Here is a 13006-nt window from a genome sequence, read left to right as displayed (position 1 = left end):
GCGGGAAAAATGTGGCACCGGATCGATTCCACGCACAATCTACCCCTTTCTTAATTCAATTTATGCGCATTTTCTTACACTTTACCAATTCGCATTTTCTTGCTTAAACAATTAAGATAAAACTCGCCAAAATAGCATTTCACTTTAGAAATTATTTTGCCATAGAGGAAAAAATTCTCGCTTTCCAGGTGAGGGGATCGATCAGTGAGTGCTGGCTAGCTCCGCGCGAAGGATCTTGGCGGCCTTTACCATGTTAGTGAGCGCCGGGAGAACCTCGCCATACTTTCGCGTCTTGAGACCACAGTCGGGGTTCACCCACAAAACCTTGGATTCCAGGACGGCAAGCATCTAGTAAAAAAAAAAGAAGATCGATCAGGATCTTCCAGAGCGAAACCAAGCGAAAGATTTGTACCTTGCGAATGCGCTCGGCCATCTCCTCGGTGTCTGGAATTCGCGGAGAGTGGATGTCGTACACGCCGGGTCCAATGCCGGCTCCATACGTGACTCCCTCCCGGAACACGGACAGTAGCTTCTCATCCGAGCGAGAGTTTTCGATCGTGATCACATCGGCGTCCATGTCGATGATGGCTGTGATGATGTCGTTAAAGTGGGAGTAGCACATATGGGTGTGGATCTGTGGATTTCAAACAACGCCAGTGTCAGTCACGAAGCTATAGAAACTCGTCGCGTCTTTTACCTGAGTCGTGTCTTTCACTCCGCACGACGTGATGCGGAAACCATGGACGGCCCAGTTCAAGTAGGCGGCCTGCTCGGACTTGCGGAGAGGAAGACCCTCTCGTAGAGCAGCTTCGTCGATTTGAATCACCTGGCAGAATAGCTTTTGTTAGCACGCGGCCAAAACAAACCCATAGAACAACGTACATGGATGCCAGCTTTCTCAAGGTCTTCGACCTCCTCTTTGATGGACAAGGCAATCTGGTACGTGGTTTTCTCTCTGTGGTGAATGAATGAAACGTAAGACCAGTTAGCAAAGATGTCGATGAGAAAGACAAAAGCTCACCTCGGCTGGTCATTTCTGACGAAGGACCAGTTCAAAATTGTCACGGGTCCCGTGAGCATTCCCTTCATGGGCCTCTTAGTGAGGCTCTGCGAGTAGGAAGACCACTCGACAGTCATTGCCTTGGGCCTGCTCACATCTCCGTAGATGATGGGTGGCTTTACACACCGGGATCCGTAGGACTGTACCCATCCGTTGACGGTGAAAGCAAAACCTTGCAGCTGCTCACCGAAGTACTCAACCATGTCGTTTCTCTGGCGAAAAAGGACAATGTAGATTAGATCAGTTATGGAATCTGCCAAATCCTACCTCGGGTTCTCCGTGGACGAGGACGTCAATATCAAGCTCCTCCTGGAGCTTCACAACGCTGGCGATTTCAGATTTGATGGCCGTCACGTACTCTTCCTCGCTTATCCTGATCACACGGATGCACGGATGCATAAGATAGAATCCTGTCTAAAAGTCTTCACTTACTTCTTGCTCTTCACATCACGTCGCACTCGGCGCAGGTCAGCTGTCTGAGGGAAAGATCCAATTGTAGTTGTTGGCAGAATAGGAAGCTTTAAGTGCTTTTGTTGTTCATCAAGACGATCTGCCACAGGAGTTGCACGCCTGTGCTCCGATCCTTGAAGGGCAGCAGCCTGAGACACCAAGTACATGGATTAATGCCATGAAGGGGGGATTCTAGGACGGGCTTACCGCCTTCTTCACTTCGTCGTTGTGGACTCTAGGAGACGTCTTCCTAGAGGCCTGAGCAGATGCATTGGCCGCAAAGAACTCCTGGAGACGAACAAATACTTAGAAATGCAAAACATGAAATCTATGAACGCACCTCATCCTTCTTTCCACCGAGAGCCCCAGCAAGACTAACGACTTCGACGATCTTCTGAGCAGCAAATGCTAGCCAAGACTTGAGCTCAGCGTCGAGTTTAGTCTCGTTCTTGAGATCAACTGCTGTGTGGAGAAGTGAAGACGACGTCGATACCACAACGTTTCCTTTCCCCAGCTTGCTCTCCAGTTCCCCGAGCAACGTGAGCGATGAAGCGAGGTCATTGGCCCAAATGTTACGACCATCAACGACACCGGCGAACAGCTTCTTCGAGGAAGGAAACCCTGCTACCTTGATCAATTCAACAGTCTTGGTGCCGCGAACCAAGTCAAGTCCCACACCATCCACACATTCAAGTCCAGTGAGCAGCCTGCATATACAAACATGAGATGGATAAACGGCAGGAAATTATCCGCTTACTCGTAGGCCGGAGCTGGAAGATCCGCAAAGTACGTCACCACCAAAAGCTTAAGATCGCCAAAGCTCGGTGCCAGGTCGGAGTACGCCTTCTTAAAGACATCATACTTGTGGGACTCCAAATCCAGAACAAGAGCTGGTTCGTCGAACTGAATCCATTTGGCACCGGCACTTTTCAGCTCGCCAATCACTTCCCTGGAACCTCACTTCAGTAAAAATGACAATGGACATTTTAAAGTACTTGTAGACGGGTAAGAGATCCTCCAAAAGCCCAAGAAGATCGAAGTCCTTGGCAACTCCTTTAGCAGGCTTTGCCAGCGACAGGTAAGTGAATGGTCCGACCAGAACTGGAACAGTCTCAATGCCGAGCTGCAAACCATCCAAGAATTACATCCAGCAAGAATCAAAGAAACCATAAAACCAACCTCTTTCGCTTCAGTGTATTCCTCCAAAACCTTGCGCGAGGATAGCGTGAACTTAACCTCGGGACCGAGCTCAGGGACGATGTAGTGGCTGCCCAAAATTTCCACAACGTTAGCAATTCCACCACAAATCACATGAACTAGCCAGATACTTACTAGTTAGTGTCGAACCATTTCGTCATCTCCATAGCCGGTTGCTTGGCATTCCCTCTCGCCATGGAGAAATAGGTGTCGAAGGCCACATCTCCACCAGTCCAGCCATATCTGGGAGGAACAGCTCCCACCATGGCCGTGGTATCGAGGACCTGATCATAGTAGGAGAATGTATTGCTGGGGATGAATGAAACCCCGGCGTCGGACATCTGCTTCCAGATCGAGGCGCGCAGATCCTTGGCAGTCTTCTCCAAATCCGCAGCGCTCGACTTCCCATCCCAGAATGACTCGAGAGCGAACTTGAGCTCTCTCTTCGGGCCCATGCGAGGGTAGCCAGCAATGTGAGACGCCATGGCACAGGATCTGGCACAAAGCAACGAAATTTGGATCAAGATCTAGATCTAGATCAAAATGCGGAAGAGATTTCGCGAAGAATCGAGCTGGAATCGCGAGCGGTGCCTCACCTCGCGAGCAGCGCCGAGATTGTCGTGGATCTGGATCTGGAGGCCGCTGCTAGTCGAGACGGCAGTGCGAGAAACCCTGGCGCGCGCACCGAAGATAAAGGCCCTGGGCGAGCGTCACTGTAGCTGATTGCGACCACTACAGTAGGGCAAACACAAACGTCCACAGTGGGTTAGCTTTTGGCCAAGCTACTCTTCTCCACAATGCGAAGAGCCCTACCGCGCATCGTGACCGTTGACACCGCCACGGCACGTACGGCAGAGATTGGGGGTCAAAGCATATGGGCTGGTAGGTAATGCCTCTCCACACATTGTTTTGGAGGCGTTAAAAATTCCATGGGATCTTCGTGTGCCGCACGAAACATCGTGGACTTACGATAGGAATATTTCTCCCATTTACGTCGTCCCAGCCATGTAGCGTATCCTCAAATTGACCACATTCCAATGCTTTGATAGTTTGTTGTTGGCTTGGCATTGAAAATTTCTTATCTACCACGAAACTTACGAGTCCAAGCGAAGTTTTTTCCTTCCACTTTGGTAAGCGCCAGGCTAGAGAACTTACTTCGAGCTAAAAATCCAGTGTAAGTTTCGAATTTGTCTCACAGTGAAGATTAAGTAGAGTTCGCTTTCCTCACGATTGTTCCAATCCAGTTTTGTTCGATGTTTCCTTTCAAAGCTTGGAGAGCGTGCTCGGTTCCAGCCTATGTTACGAAATGATAGATCAGAAGAAAAAGGAAGAAAAGAGCTTTGTACCTCCACAATGTAGACATCCATTCCCAGCCGAGAGATGGAAGCTGCCTCAGCGATCTTTGTAGCCATTCCTCCAGTGGTATCATGAGAGGCCATCTCGGTTTTCACTGCAAGCGAACGAGTCTAGTAGATTGAGAAGTTAAAGTGAGAAGATTACCTGGGGCCTCAAGTCGTGGTCTTGCAATGCTCCAAGTCCCATCCTCGTAGACAACTAGGAAATAAAATTAAGTGCCATCGCCAAAAGCTCAAAACGTACCAATCTCTTGCAGTAAAACTGCATTTTCTTCTGACGGTGGACGATCAAAAACCCCAGGAACGTTTGTCTGCGATTCAGTCAGGGAAATACTTCAAAACGAAGCAAAAGAGAAAAAGAGAAAAATCAGTATACAAGAAAGACGACATAGCTAGGCTGTAGTTCCTCCGCAAGGCGGCGGACGATAACATCTCCACTCAGAATGCAGCAGCCCTGGTAAAAAAGTAAAAAGTTACCTGGAAGTCAGGCTACGGAAAACTTACCTGATGGCTATCGCGCACAGCATCACCGTGCAAGACCTGCAAGTTCTTTCGTAAGAGTCCAAGGGATAAAAGAAAACAAAACTTACGGGCACAAAGCCAGCATCGACAACTTCCCTTACTCCAGAAACATTGTCGCAATCTAGCTGCAGAAAAAACATATGCGTAACACGACGTCAAGAAAGCTACTACCTACGATGCGCTTATGAGTTGACCACCCAGCAGCAAATGGGGGCATGCCAACAGCAGGAATACCCTCTGAATTTGAGATAGTTACGTTTTCTCACAAATGATCAACAAAGTACTCACGTGATGCAAGCGCTCGGATCACTTTGTGATTGAGTTTAGTGACCTGATTGTTACAGAAAATTATGTGTCACTAGAGGAGAAATGGATCAACTTAACTGATAATCTTGTTGCGACAAAACCTGCATTTACGAGCAGCGAGTTGTCCAAGCCTCCCTTATTGACACCAGAAATGCTGGCTTGGAAGTGCCCGAAAGAACCTGTTTAAGCAAACAGCTACAAGCTTTAGTCCAGGACTACAGTAACAACAATCTTAGAACAAAATGTGTTGAAATCATACCTGCACCATGGACCACAACGAAGGCATGCTTCTGATGGAGCTCCATGTCAATGGGATCTGGCACTTCTAGATTTTTGCTCCAATCCATGTTGAAAGACACGCCACCTCCCATGGCTTCGTGGAGCTGCAAGCTAGTCCTAGACAAACTCTCGCGGTTCAAAGCTTCGAGTTTGTCCTTGAAAGTAATAGCTGCGCCTCCTGGAAGGCACACAGGAAATAGTGAGCACCAAATAAAACTCACAAGAGAAAACTTACCAAGTTTCACAATGCAGCGGACATGGTGCTTTCTCGAGGAGCTCTCCATTGAAATGGAAGCGAAACAAAACCCTAGTGTCGAGGAGCTAAGCTAAAGAATGATACAATTGACTTACAGAAACGTTGTCAGCTTTATTTCCCGGGCACCCACAGGCAGACGTGGGTGAAATGCTCTTGTCCAGCCAAATTTCTGGCCACCCAGTCGAAAGGCAAGTCGAGGTTGGGCTGAATTCCCTGAATTTTGACCGTGCCATCGAACTGTACACCCGGTCCGTATTCGTCAACTCTAGAATCGCTACTGCTATGCTCGGGATCTTCGGAGCTGCTACCAAAATATTGAGGCAGAACTTTCACCAGTGCGTCTCCTAAGGTGAACGCTAGGCCTGCTCAAACAGAAGGTAAGTGAAACTAGGCAAAAGAAAGATTACAAGCTCACCTTCTTCTTGGCGAAGAATTTCTACGGGTCTCGTCAGAATCATCACTTCGTTCCAGCTTTTGACTGGGGCTAAAGAGAAAGGATCATCCAGACCGCCGTTCACAGCACGAACGTAAAGGCGTAGAGGTACCTTCCCTGGAGTCCAAGTTGATAGAGTGAAACAGCTAAACCATATCACCATTTCTAGCTACCTGGCTTGCCTTCGATTCTCCCAGGACCAACAAACTGAGCTGCGATGCGATCGTGTTCTTCCATATCCCCTGAAGTAGCAAACTACAGATATAGTTTCCACATCAAACACAGGTCGCAAACCTTTCACAATGCTGCTCCACAGGTTGTTCTGGTCGTTCTGTGTCAAGTCCATGACGTTCTTCGTGTTTCCACGAATGATGTACGACGCCTGGACAAAGTATTCGAACTTACAGGCCATACAAACAACAATTGCGTTACCTCTTTCAGAGTGTTCATGAAGCTCCATTTCACAGCTTCATCGCCCTCGTAAGGAGCCATCATCTCGGAAGGATAGCCCCGAAAATGGACCTGTCATATCAGCCGCTAAACACAAGGCTCTGTAGAAAAGATTCTTACTGTGAGATCCCACGGCCTTTGTGGCTCAAGACACAGCAAGTCAAACAGAACACCAGTAGGAATGTGCCTATCCATCCAAAGAAACAATTAAAAAGACCAAAGAAATCTTAAGTGACAAGGAAGTTCTAGCTAGATTATACCATTTGAGAGGCAAACCTTTGAAATCGAACCACAGAATCTGATCGCTGGAAGGGGTAGAAGACGAAGGAGAAGACAAGACAGCGTTCTGGAAATACTGCCGGATTCGATTAGCGAGGAGGGGGAGGTATCCATTCCGAGCAGCCATTAGCTACAACGCATCAAGCACGAGATTTTAGATGTTTGGAATGGAAATTCTTTCGATGAAAGAGCAAGATTTGCATTTGCACCAGGACAATCGAAATCTTACCAGAAGCGGAAGAGGAGCTGGCGCCGTAGCAATCTCGGAAGGATCCAGCTGAAAAGAAATGGGGATCGCGCCCTCCCAGACATGGCGCCTGGCATCCATAGCTTGTAAGTGTTAGCCCTAGACTCATAAAGTATATTCCACACGTCAGAAAAGTAGTTTGCAACGTGGCATTTATTCACAAAACATTCTCCACGTCACAAAAGGTAGTTTCCCAGGTGGCGCTAAATACCCTAAACCTTGGAGCGCCTCTGTTGATCTGACGAAGAAGGAAGAAGGATCGAGGGCGCTTTGATCGATTCTTCCTGGAATTTTTTTCGCGATTTCAAGCTGATCGGAAGAATGGCGGCTGCGGCGGCAGAAGCAAGCGAGCCGGCAATCGATGTGAGTGAAGAAATTCTCCCGCAAATCCATCGATCAATCTGCTCTTGTCGCAGCCCAAATTCAATGGCGATGACGTGAACAACATCCTCAAGGAATGCCTCGATGAATCGCTCGCAAGCTCCCAATTCATGCATCACAAGGCAAGCTTTGGATTAAATTCATCAAAAAATTTGTGTGTGTCTTACCTCTATGCGATCAGTGGCGATCTTCTTATAGATCGGCCAATGGACATCCACAGTCTGCGAGAAATGCATGGCCAAGCTCGTAAATCTAAACAAGCCCTTCAAGTATATTGGTAAAAATTCCGTCCCCTCTTTGCCCTATTGAAATTTCTATTAAATCTTCCTCCATAGTTACCTGTATGATCATGCAAAAGAACGGCGCTGGGCTTGTCACGGCAAGCTCTTGCTTTTGGGATCCACTAGCCGACGGTAAATCTGAACTAACTACATACCAATCACCAGTAAGCTTTTCTTCTAGGTAGCCGTACGATGCGTTGGGAGAACAAGACAATGTACGCCATTGCCACGGCATACGCCATGGCAATCTAGGTCTCCTTGGTCCAACGAATTCGTGAGCAAACCCTATTGAGCAGATTGGCCTATTAGCTCAGTCGGTTAGAGCGTCGCGCTCATAACGCAAGGGTCGCAGGTTCGAGACCTGCATGGGCCAACACATGTATTCTTTTGCAGAATTTAAGTATTTGGGTAATTCTCCCCATAACAAGTTTGATCCTAATTCTACACGCTAACTCAACACTTCAATTAACTTTTGAGGTGATTAAGCCTTAAAGGGCTTTGGGAGGAATTATAGAAAGCTTGAATCATAATGTTGTAGAAGTAATGGGCAAGTAAGAACCGTTCACATGGTTCCTCACTTGGATTTCATCATTGTAACCATTAGAAGTTCATTAGCAATGCAAAATTAAACAAAAAATAGCATCACTAAAAACTCGTAATAACCCATCTTTGTTTGGAATGGCATTTTTGGAACATCTTTCAACTTGACACAAATTTAATAATACCTTGACTTCAAATCAATCTTTGTAAAATACCAAACACTACAAAGATGATTGAGCAAATAATTGATACAAGGGATTAAGAATATATTCTTCACCAATTTTTTTTTCTTTGTCAGCTCAAGGTGTGGCATAGTTTACTTTTTAGGAGAAGGGTGAACTTGACACTGGGAACTTGATAGAAGTTTACACAAAGATCAAACCCATGGAGTTCACATGATACATCTTACAAAAGAAAAGAAAATACAAGCACGAACAAGATCAATGGATGCTTAAGGGACCATTGATGGATTGAAAAGAAAGACCAAGATAAACTTACAACCTTTAGCAATCTCAATCACAACAGCAACATAGAACCTTAAAGAGGAGCTTGCTAGAAAGTTCATGACCAGTGTCGAATTTAGATCAACGATAACCCACTTACCAAAGTTATTGTGAATGGATAGAGGTGGATTATTTATTATTATCTAGTGAAAACCTCCTACCATGATGTGATCTCCTATCTTATGTGGAAATATCATTGGCCTTTCCATCTGTGAGCACTATCTCATGGTTCCAAAAAGTGACCAATATCGTACGTTTGGTGGCCTGCAACGCAACCATGACCGTTGGATGCGCCACCCCCTCCAATAATGACGAAGAGAAACATCCAACGGTCAACATTTAATACTGCAAACGCGTGGCCAGCTCCCAGGCGTCGGATGGTTGCTTCTGACGGCCGGGCTTTCTCCCTCCAAAACCCGCCGGACGAATGATGGGACGGTAGCGTATGTTTGTACGTTTTACTCTATATATTTTCAAACTCTCCTTCGCAGACTTCTTCGTTCTTCAATGCCATGGAGGGCGCTAGGGTTGGAGGAGAATCGCCGAGGAGGCAATAGGGTTTCCATGGATCCGGCTGGTCGATGAGGAATGCGAGCTGCGGAGGCGAGAGATTCCCTTTTCTGGTGAGTGAGATCGGTCCCTTTTGCGTGATCCTGCTAGCGTGCTTGATCGCTCGAGATTTCGAGGTGAAACGCGGGATCTAAGCTGCATTGCGTTGTGACAGATGATCGAGGAGTGGAGATGTGGCTCTGGGTTGTGGCGGCAGGATCGGGATATCTTGCACGGTGCCTCCAGAATGCCTCCTTCTCGAATCAGAGTAAGAGGCTCCGGCTGAGCGACGATGAAAACATTTCCAGGTCTCCACCTGATCAAGTCGACTGTTTGTTAAGCGAAGAAGCTCTACGGGTGAAGGACCGTTTTGAAAGACTCGGAGAAGAGGAGAAGAGTGTCACTCAAGAGCACGGTGCTGTTGGATCACAGAGCGTTGATGACAAGCGATGGAAGAGATCATGCTGTGGAAACAGCCCGAGGGACGTGCTGGAGGCCAGTCTTGTTACTTCCTTCCAAAAGGGGATTCACGAGTCGAGATTGAAGTCGAAGAGCAAGACGAAAGGTTGGCCATCTTGGCCAAGAGCTCAGAGCAGATGCCAAGACAAATGCCTCAACTCGGACGACTTCGAAGGAACTACTGTCGAGATCAACGAGGCACAGGCGAGGAATGGATTTTCTTTGGAAGGGAACTCGGGAAGTGGTGCCAATGGTGGTGATGTCTCAACAGTGGACATGGACGTAACCGTGAGAACTTCTTTGGGGGATGTTTCCTGGACTACATCGAAGCAAGACGTAGAAAATCTGTGCCTGGATGATCTTCCCAATATCCTGGACTGGACTACCATGGCAGCAGCGCAGAAGCATAACATGTTTGGTCCAATGGATGGGAGTTTGGCAACTTCGAGAACGAAGAAGTTATACGACCGCAAGTCGAGAGGGAGGAGCAAGAGCAGGGACTCTTCTGTGCCTGCGACTCCAAATATACATACGGTTCCGGCTTCTCTGGCTATGCTACCGACTGCAAGGAAAAGGAAGGCTCTCAACGGAAGTTCAAACATTTACGAGAGCTCAGGTTTGTGGATCTTGTTTGTCTTTGTACTCGCTCACCTTGACGGTTTTTCAGCTAAGGAGGTGCTCTTGTTTGCGATGGGCGTACACGCTGCTATGACTTTTATGGTTCTGTATAAGAAAAGAGAGATGGAGCTTCCACAGCAACCAACAGACACGCAAAACACGAAACTTGGGATAGAAATTCCTGATGATTGTCACGATGACGATGATGAGTCCATGACAAGTGTGGTGACAGTAGAAACAAAGACGGATCCCATGGCCGTGCTTGAAGCGGAACTCGCGGCAGAGTTGGAGATCATGCAGCTCAACCTGAGTACTGGGAAGGCAAATGGGGCCGAAGTAAGTTCTTTTAGTTTCTGTTGACGTGAATTTACCAAGAACGCGGTGTTGTGCAGAGGGAACCATCAAATGTGTCTAGCAGTTCCAGTTCAGTAAGCCTGCAGGATGACTTCATAGAAATTTTTGACGATGGCTCGTCGCCTCCTCAAAATCAACATTGGGCTATATCCCCTCGGGAACTCGACAGAAGGCTGCATATTGTTCTCGAGGAAAGGCAGGCAAAGCAAATAAAAGAGCTCGAAGCTGAACTGAAAGAAGCAGAGAAAAAGCTCCACATGAAAGATGTGGAAATTCGGTCATGGAAAGACCGTGTTTACCGCATGTCAGAATCTTCGCTCATTTCTCCAACTGGTAAACATTCTTGCTTACAGTTGCTTGAGATGATAATTAATATTTTTTTGATCTATACAGATGTCGACGAAAGTCCGACTGCACGCCCAGCTAGCAGTCGGAGGAGATGGTTTGCTGAAGAACTTGGAGGTCCTCCACTTGAAGATAGCTCGTCCAGATCTGGCAGGATCGTCCATTCTCTACCGTCGCTTGTTTCGGCTATGTCAAGCTGTCACATAAACGACGAGGATGACGAAGCGGATCCTTTGGAGCGTAAACGTAACATGAGGAGTAGCTTTATGATGGATCGGCCGACTTACAGATCGTCCGTGACAGTTTCTGACATTACTGGGAGGCTCAACGAGAAAAATGGGAGGACTGGTGCCTTCGATCCTTTCTATGCTGGCAAGTTTTCAGCCAGCGGCAACGGCGTGCTTCTTCCAGCCGACCCAGAAGCAAGACAAACCGATACACAGATCCATGAAAAGCTAGTGCAATGGAACTCGACGAAGCTCCCGTATGACTACCAGCAGTCTCAGGTGATCCGGACAGTGGAAACCATTGAAGAGCGGCGGTACCAAAGAACTCGTTGTCAAGCCAGCCTCGAGAGAGAAGAGAAGTGGCTTGCTAAGAGAGGGAAGTCGCGGCACTCAACGGGAAATCTGATATCGTCTCGGTATCGCAGTCAAAGACCCCGAAGGAGGTAAAAAACTCAAATCTTTTTTTGATCTACGAGCCTTGAAAGAGTTTGTGTGTGTGTTGCAGGTGGTTCAGTTAAGTGGCATTTCAGCAAAACGGGAAACAGCGAAGTGACAGGTGTGGGGCAGTTTGTACATGTGTGCATCTAAAACGTAATGCGAGACAGACAGTTCAAGCGGAACTTTTTCCGCATTTCCTGCAGGTGAGAAAACTGTGGGATTTATCGTTGAACCGCTTATCGTCTTTGTGCAGTGTTTTACTTTCAATGCACTTGCGGGGTCTGTGAACACAGTAAAGTCTGTGTCTTTTGCTTGCGAGAGACAAAGCTTTGTAACAGTTATTGTAAAATGATTCTCCACCCAGGTACAATTGTTTTGGTTTTCATATTAATCGAATAATTTACAGCAACCAAAGCAAAGATCCTCAAGCCAAACAGGATCACAGCAAACCATCTGTCGTTCGTCGTAGCATATGTATGGGATCACATATACTTTCAGGCCTTGAAGCACAGGAATCCTCCAGGCTTCTTGTTTTGAGCTCTGTACTTTGCTGAAGTTTCTTCGATTTTGAACATCTCCTCGCCTTCCTGCGCGTGCGCGAGAGCTCGTCTCTCTTCGGCCATCTTGTGAGCGGCTGCAATTTGATTACGCATTTTTTCGACGAGTGCGGCTCTCTTCTTCTCGAGTTTCTCCTGCACAGGTTTGAGACATGTTAATATTTAATTTTTCAAGCTAAAAGTTTGCTAATTAAAATTGTTTCTGCTCACCTCAGCCTGCTTCAACTTTGCTTCAGCTCCAGCCTTCTGCGAGGCCTCCCAGGCACCGATCTTTGCAATCACCGCGGCGCACCTGTTTGCCAACAAAGAACAAAGGTAAGAACCAGCAAGAACCTCTCAAAACGTTACTTACCTGTTGGTGGCTTTCGCTTTGCGACTCTCTTCCCAGGCCTTGATGTTCGACATTGTCCTCTCGTGTTGGACCTTGGCAAGAGCGGAATCTACAGCGAGAGAGTAAACGGTCCGCTGGAGACTCGTGAACCCGGCAACCAAAACTTCGTACCTCGATCCATTGATCCGCCTCCATCAGTCCTCAACGAAGACGAGAGGGAATTCTTGCTGGAAGGGGGACTTCCTGGAGCAGCCTTCACATGAGCAGCCTCTGCAGAGAAGAAATTGGGGAGAACTCACAGGGTCAGGAAGAGAAACAGGGGGCACAGCGAGAATTCTCGTTACCAGGATGGGTGGTAGCCGCATGAGCGTGGTTGGCGTCGGCAGGAGCGTGTCCTGGAGAAGGGGGGCTCTTCACATTTGTTCCAATCACCGACGTGGGACTGGCCGTCTCGGCAGTGACATTCTTGTCGACTGGAGCGTGAGTGACTGGAGCCACTGGAGCGTGAGTGACTGGAGCCGGTGGCGCTTGTTCCGTCATTCTCTTCTACGATGGAGCTCGCTCGCTCGCTCTCTCTACAGCCAAGAAC

General features: G+C 47.6%; 6 protein-coding genes and 1 non-coding gene across 7 annotated transcripts; 2 read left to right on the top strand and 5 right to left on the bottom strand.

Annotated features, from left to right (window-relative positions):
• Positions 1-74: 74 nt before the first annotated feature.
• On the bottom strand, positions 75-3427 carry LOC9645520 (5-methyltetrahydropteroyltriglutamate--homocysteine methyltransferase 2). Its single transcript, XM_002969719.2, has 14 exons — positions 3304-3427; positions 2843-3202; positions 2690-2777; positions 2506-2633; positions 2268-2459; positions 1851-2217; positions 1718-1798; positions 1493-1659; positions 1328-1433; positions 1022-1272; positions 883-955; positions 698-826; positions 413-634; positions 75-348 (listed from the first exon to the last, which is right to left on the bottom strand). Exons 2-14 carry the CDS (start codon positions 3190-3192, stop codon positions 202-204), a joined length of 2301 nt encoding a protein of 766 aa, XP_002969765.1. The 5' UTR covers positions 3193-3202; positions 3304-3427; the 3' UTR covers positions 75-201.
• A 167-nt stretch (positions 3428-3594) lies between these two features.
• Positions 3595-5484, bottom strand: LOC9645519. Its single transcript, XM_024674682.1, has 12 exons — positions 5405-5484; positions 5150-5347; positions 4969-5069; positions 4873-4915; positions 4760-4821; positions 4653-4709; positions 4567-4602; positions 4439-4516; positions 4307-4373; positions 4208-4261; positions 4054-4157; positions 3595-4001 (listed from the first exon to the last, which is right to left on the bottom strand). The coding sequence occupies exons 1-12, from the start codon at positions 5451-5453 to the stop codon at positions 3912-3914; spliced, it is 939 nt and encodes a 312-aa protein (XP_024530450.1). The 5' UTR covers positions 5454-5484; the 3' UTR covers positions 3595-3911.
• Positions 5485-5516: 32 nt separating this feature from the next.
• Positions 5517-6939, bottom strand: LOC9646061 (autophagy protein 5). The gene is made up of 8 exons (XM_024674680.1): positions 6817-6939; positions 6569-6717; positions 6429-6495; positions 6291-6380; positions 6153-6240; positions 6032-6100; positions 5841-5975; positions 5517-5787 (listed from the first exon to the last, which is right to left on the bottom strand). The coding sequence occupies exons 1-8, from the start codon at positions 6913-6915 to the stop codon at positions 5537-5539; spliced, it is 948 nt and encodes a 315-aa protein (XP_024530448.1). The 5' UTR covers positions 6916-6939; the 3' UTR covers positions 5517-5536.
• Positions 6940-7120: 181 nt separating this feature from the next.
• On the bottom strand, positions 7121-7899 carry LOC112346280. The gene is made up of 3 exons (XM_024674885.1): positions 7555-7899; positions 7383-7436; positions 7121-7315 (listed from the first exon to the last, which is right to left on the bottom strand). Exons 1-3 carry the CDS (start codon positions 7729-7731, stop codon positions 7139-7141), a joined length of 408 nt encoding a protein of 135 aa, XP_024530653.1. The 5' UTR covers positions 7732-7899; the 3' UTR covers positions 7121-7138.
• TRNAM-CAU lies at positions 7796-7869 on the top strand. The gene has a single exon. It is a non-coding gene; the product is annotated as a tRNA-Met (tRNA).
• Positions 7900-9016: 1117 nt separating the features above from the next.
• On the top strand, positions 9017-11978 carry LOC9645518. Its single transcript, XM_024674998.1, has 7 exons — positions 9017-9162; positions 9264-10163; positions 10215-10501; positions 10558-10852; positions 10913-11534; positions 11597-11732; positions 11783-11978. The coding sequence occupies exons 2-6, from the start codon at positions 9281-9283 to the stop codon at positions 11607-11609; spliced, it is 2100 nt and encodes a 699-aa protein (XP_024530766.1). The 5' UTR covers positions 9017-9162; positions 9264-9280; the 3' UTR covers positions 11610-11732; positions 11783-11978.
• Positions 11979-12023: 45 nt separating this feature from the next.
• On the bottom strand, positions 12024-12957 carry LOC9645517 (remorin). The gene is made up of 4 exons (XM_002969716.2): positions 12762-12957; positions 12439-12526; positions 12297-12378; positions 12024-12221 (listed from the first exon to the last, which is right to left on the bottom strand). Exons 1-4 carry the CDS (start codon positions 12955-12957, stop codon positions 12024-12026), a joined length of 564 nt encoding a protein of 187 aa, XP_002969762.2.
• Between the last annotated feature and the right edge of the window lie 49 nt (positions 12958-13006).

Source organism: Selaginella moellendorffii, unplaced genomic scaffold, assembly GCF_000143415.4.
Source record: "Selaginella moellendorffii unplaced genomic scaffold, v1.0 SELMOscaffold_13, whole genome shotgun sequence".
In the NCBI taxonomy this organism is placed as follows: Eukaryota; Viridiplantae; Streptophyta; class Lycopodiopsida; order Selaginellales; family Selaginellaceae; genus Selaginella; species Selaginella moellendorffii.
This window is presented reverse-complemented; position numbering and strand designations above follow the sequence as displayed.

Excerpts from the sequence above, each read along its gene's own strand:
- LOC9645520 (XM_002969719.2), bottom strand. The coding sequence starts at position 3,192 with ATGGCGTCTCACATTGCTGGCTACCCTCGCATGGGCCCGAAGAGAGAG. Across the intron at positions 1,660-1,717 it reads ACGACGAAGTGAAGAAGGCG|GCTGCTGCCCTTCAAGGATC; the intron begins GTAAGCCCGTCC and ends TTGGTGTCTCAG. Across the intron at positions 349-412 it reads TGGCCGAGCGCATTCGCAAG|ATGCTTGCCGTCCTGGAATC; the intron begins GTACAAATCTTT and ends TTTTTTTACTAG.
- LOC9645519 (XM_024674682.1), bottom strand. The coding sequence starts at position 5,453 with ATGGAGAGCTCCTCGAGAAAGCACCATGTCCGCTGCATTGTGAAACTT. Across the intron at positions 5,070-5,149 it reads CGTTGTGGTCCATGGTGCAG|GTTCTTTCGGGCACTTCCAA; the intron begins GTATGATTTCAA and ends TTGCTTAAACAG. Across the intron at positions 4,603-4,652 it reads TCGATGCTGGCTTTGTGCCC|GTCTTGCACGGTGATGCTGT; the intron begins GTAAGTTTTGTT and ends AAGAACTTGCAG.
- LOC9646061 (XM_024674680.1), bottom strand. The coding sequence starts at position 6,915 with ATGGATGCCAGGCGCCATGTCTGGGAGGGCGCGATCCCCATTTCTTTT. Across the intron at positions 6,718-6,816 it reads CAGCTCCTCTTCCGCTTCTG|CTAATGGCTGCTCGGAATGG; the intron begins GTAAGATTTCGA and ends GATGCGTTGTAG. Across the intron at positions 6,241-6,290 it reads TCATGAACACTCTGAAAGAG|GCGTCGTACATCATTCGTGG; the intron begins GTAACGCAATTG and ends TACTTTGTCCAG.
- LOC112346280 (XM_024674885.1), bottom strand. The coding sequence starts at position 7,731 with ATGCCGTGGCAATGGCGTACATTGTCTTGTTCTCCCAACGCATCGTAC. Across the intron at positions 7,437-7,554 it reads TCTTTTGCATGATCATACAG|ACTGTGGATGTCCATTGGCC; the intron begins GTAACTATGGAG and ends CATTTCTCGCAG. Across the intron at positions 7,316-7,382 it reads TCGCCACTGATCGCATAGAG|CTTGCGAGCGATTCATCGAG; the intron begins GTAAGACACACA and ends ATGAATTGGGAG.
- LOC9645518 (XM_024674998.1), top strand. The coding sequence starts at position 9,281 with ATGTGGCTCTGGGTTGTGGCGGCAGGATCGGGATATCTTGCACGGTGC. Across the intron at positions 10,164-10,214 it reads AAACATTTACGAGAGCTCAG|CTAAGGAGGTGCTCTTGTTT; the intron begins GTTTGTGGATCT and ends ACGGTTTTTCAG. Across the intron at positions 10,502-10,557 it reads GGAAGGCAAATGGGGCCGAA|AGGGAACCATCAAATGTGTC; the intron begins GTAAGTTCTTTT and ends GGTGTTGTGCAG.
- LOC9645517 (XM_002969716.2), bottom strand. The coding sequence starts at position 12,957 with ATGACGGAACAAGCGCCACCGGCTCCAGTCACTCACGCTCCAGTGGCT. Across the intron at positions 12,379-12,438 it reads AAAGCGAAAGCCACCAACAG|GTGCGCCGCGGTGATTGCAA; the intron begins GTAAGTAACGTT and ends GTTGGCAAACAG. Across the intron at positions 12,222-12,296 it reads CAAAGTTGAAGCAGGCTGAG|GAGAAACTCGAGAAGAAGAG; the intron begins GTGAGCAGAAAC and ends AAACCTGTGCAG.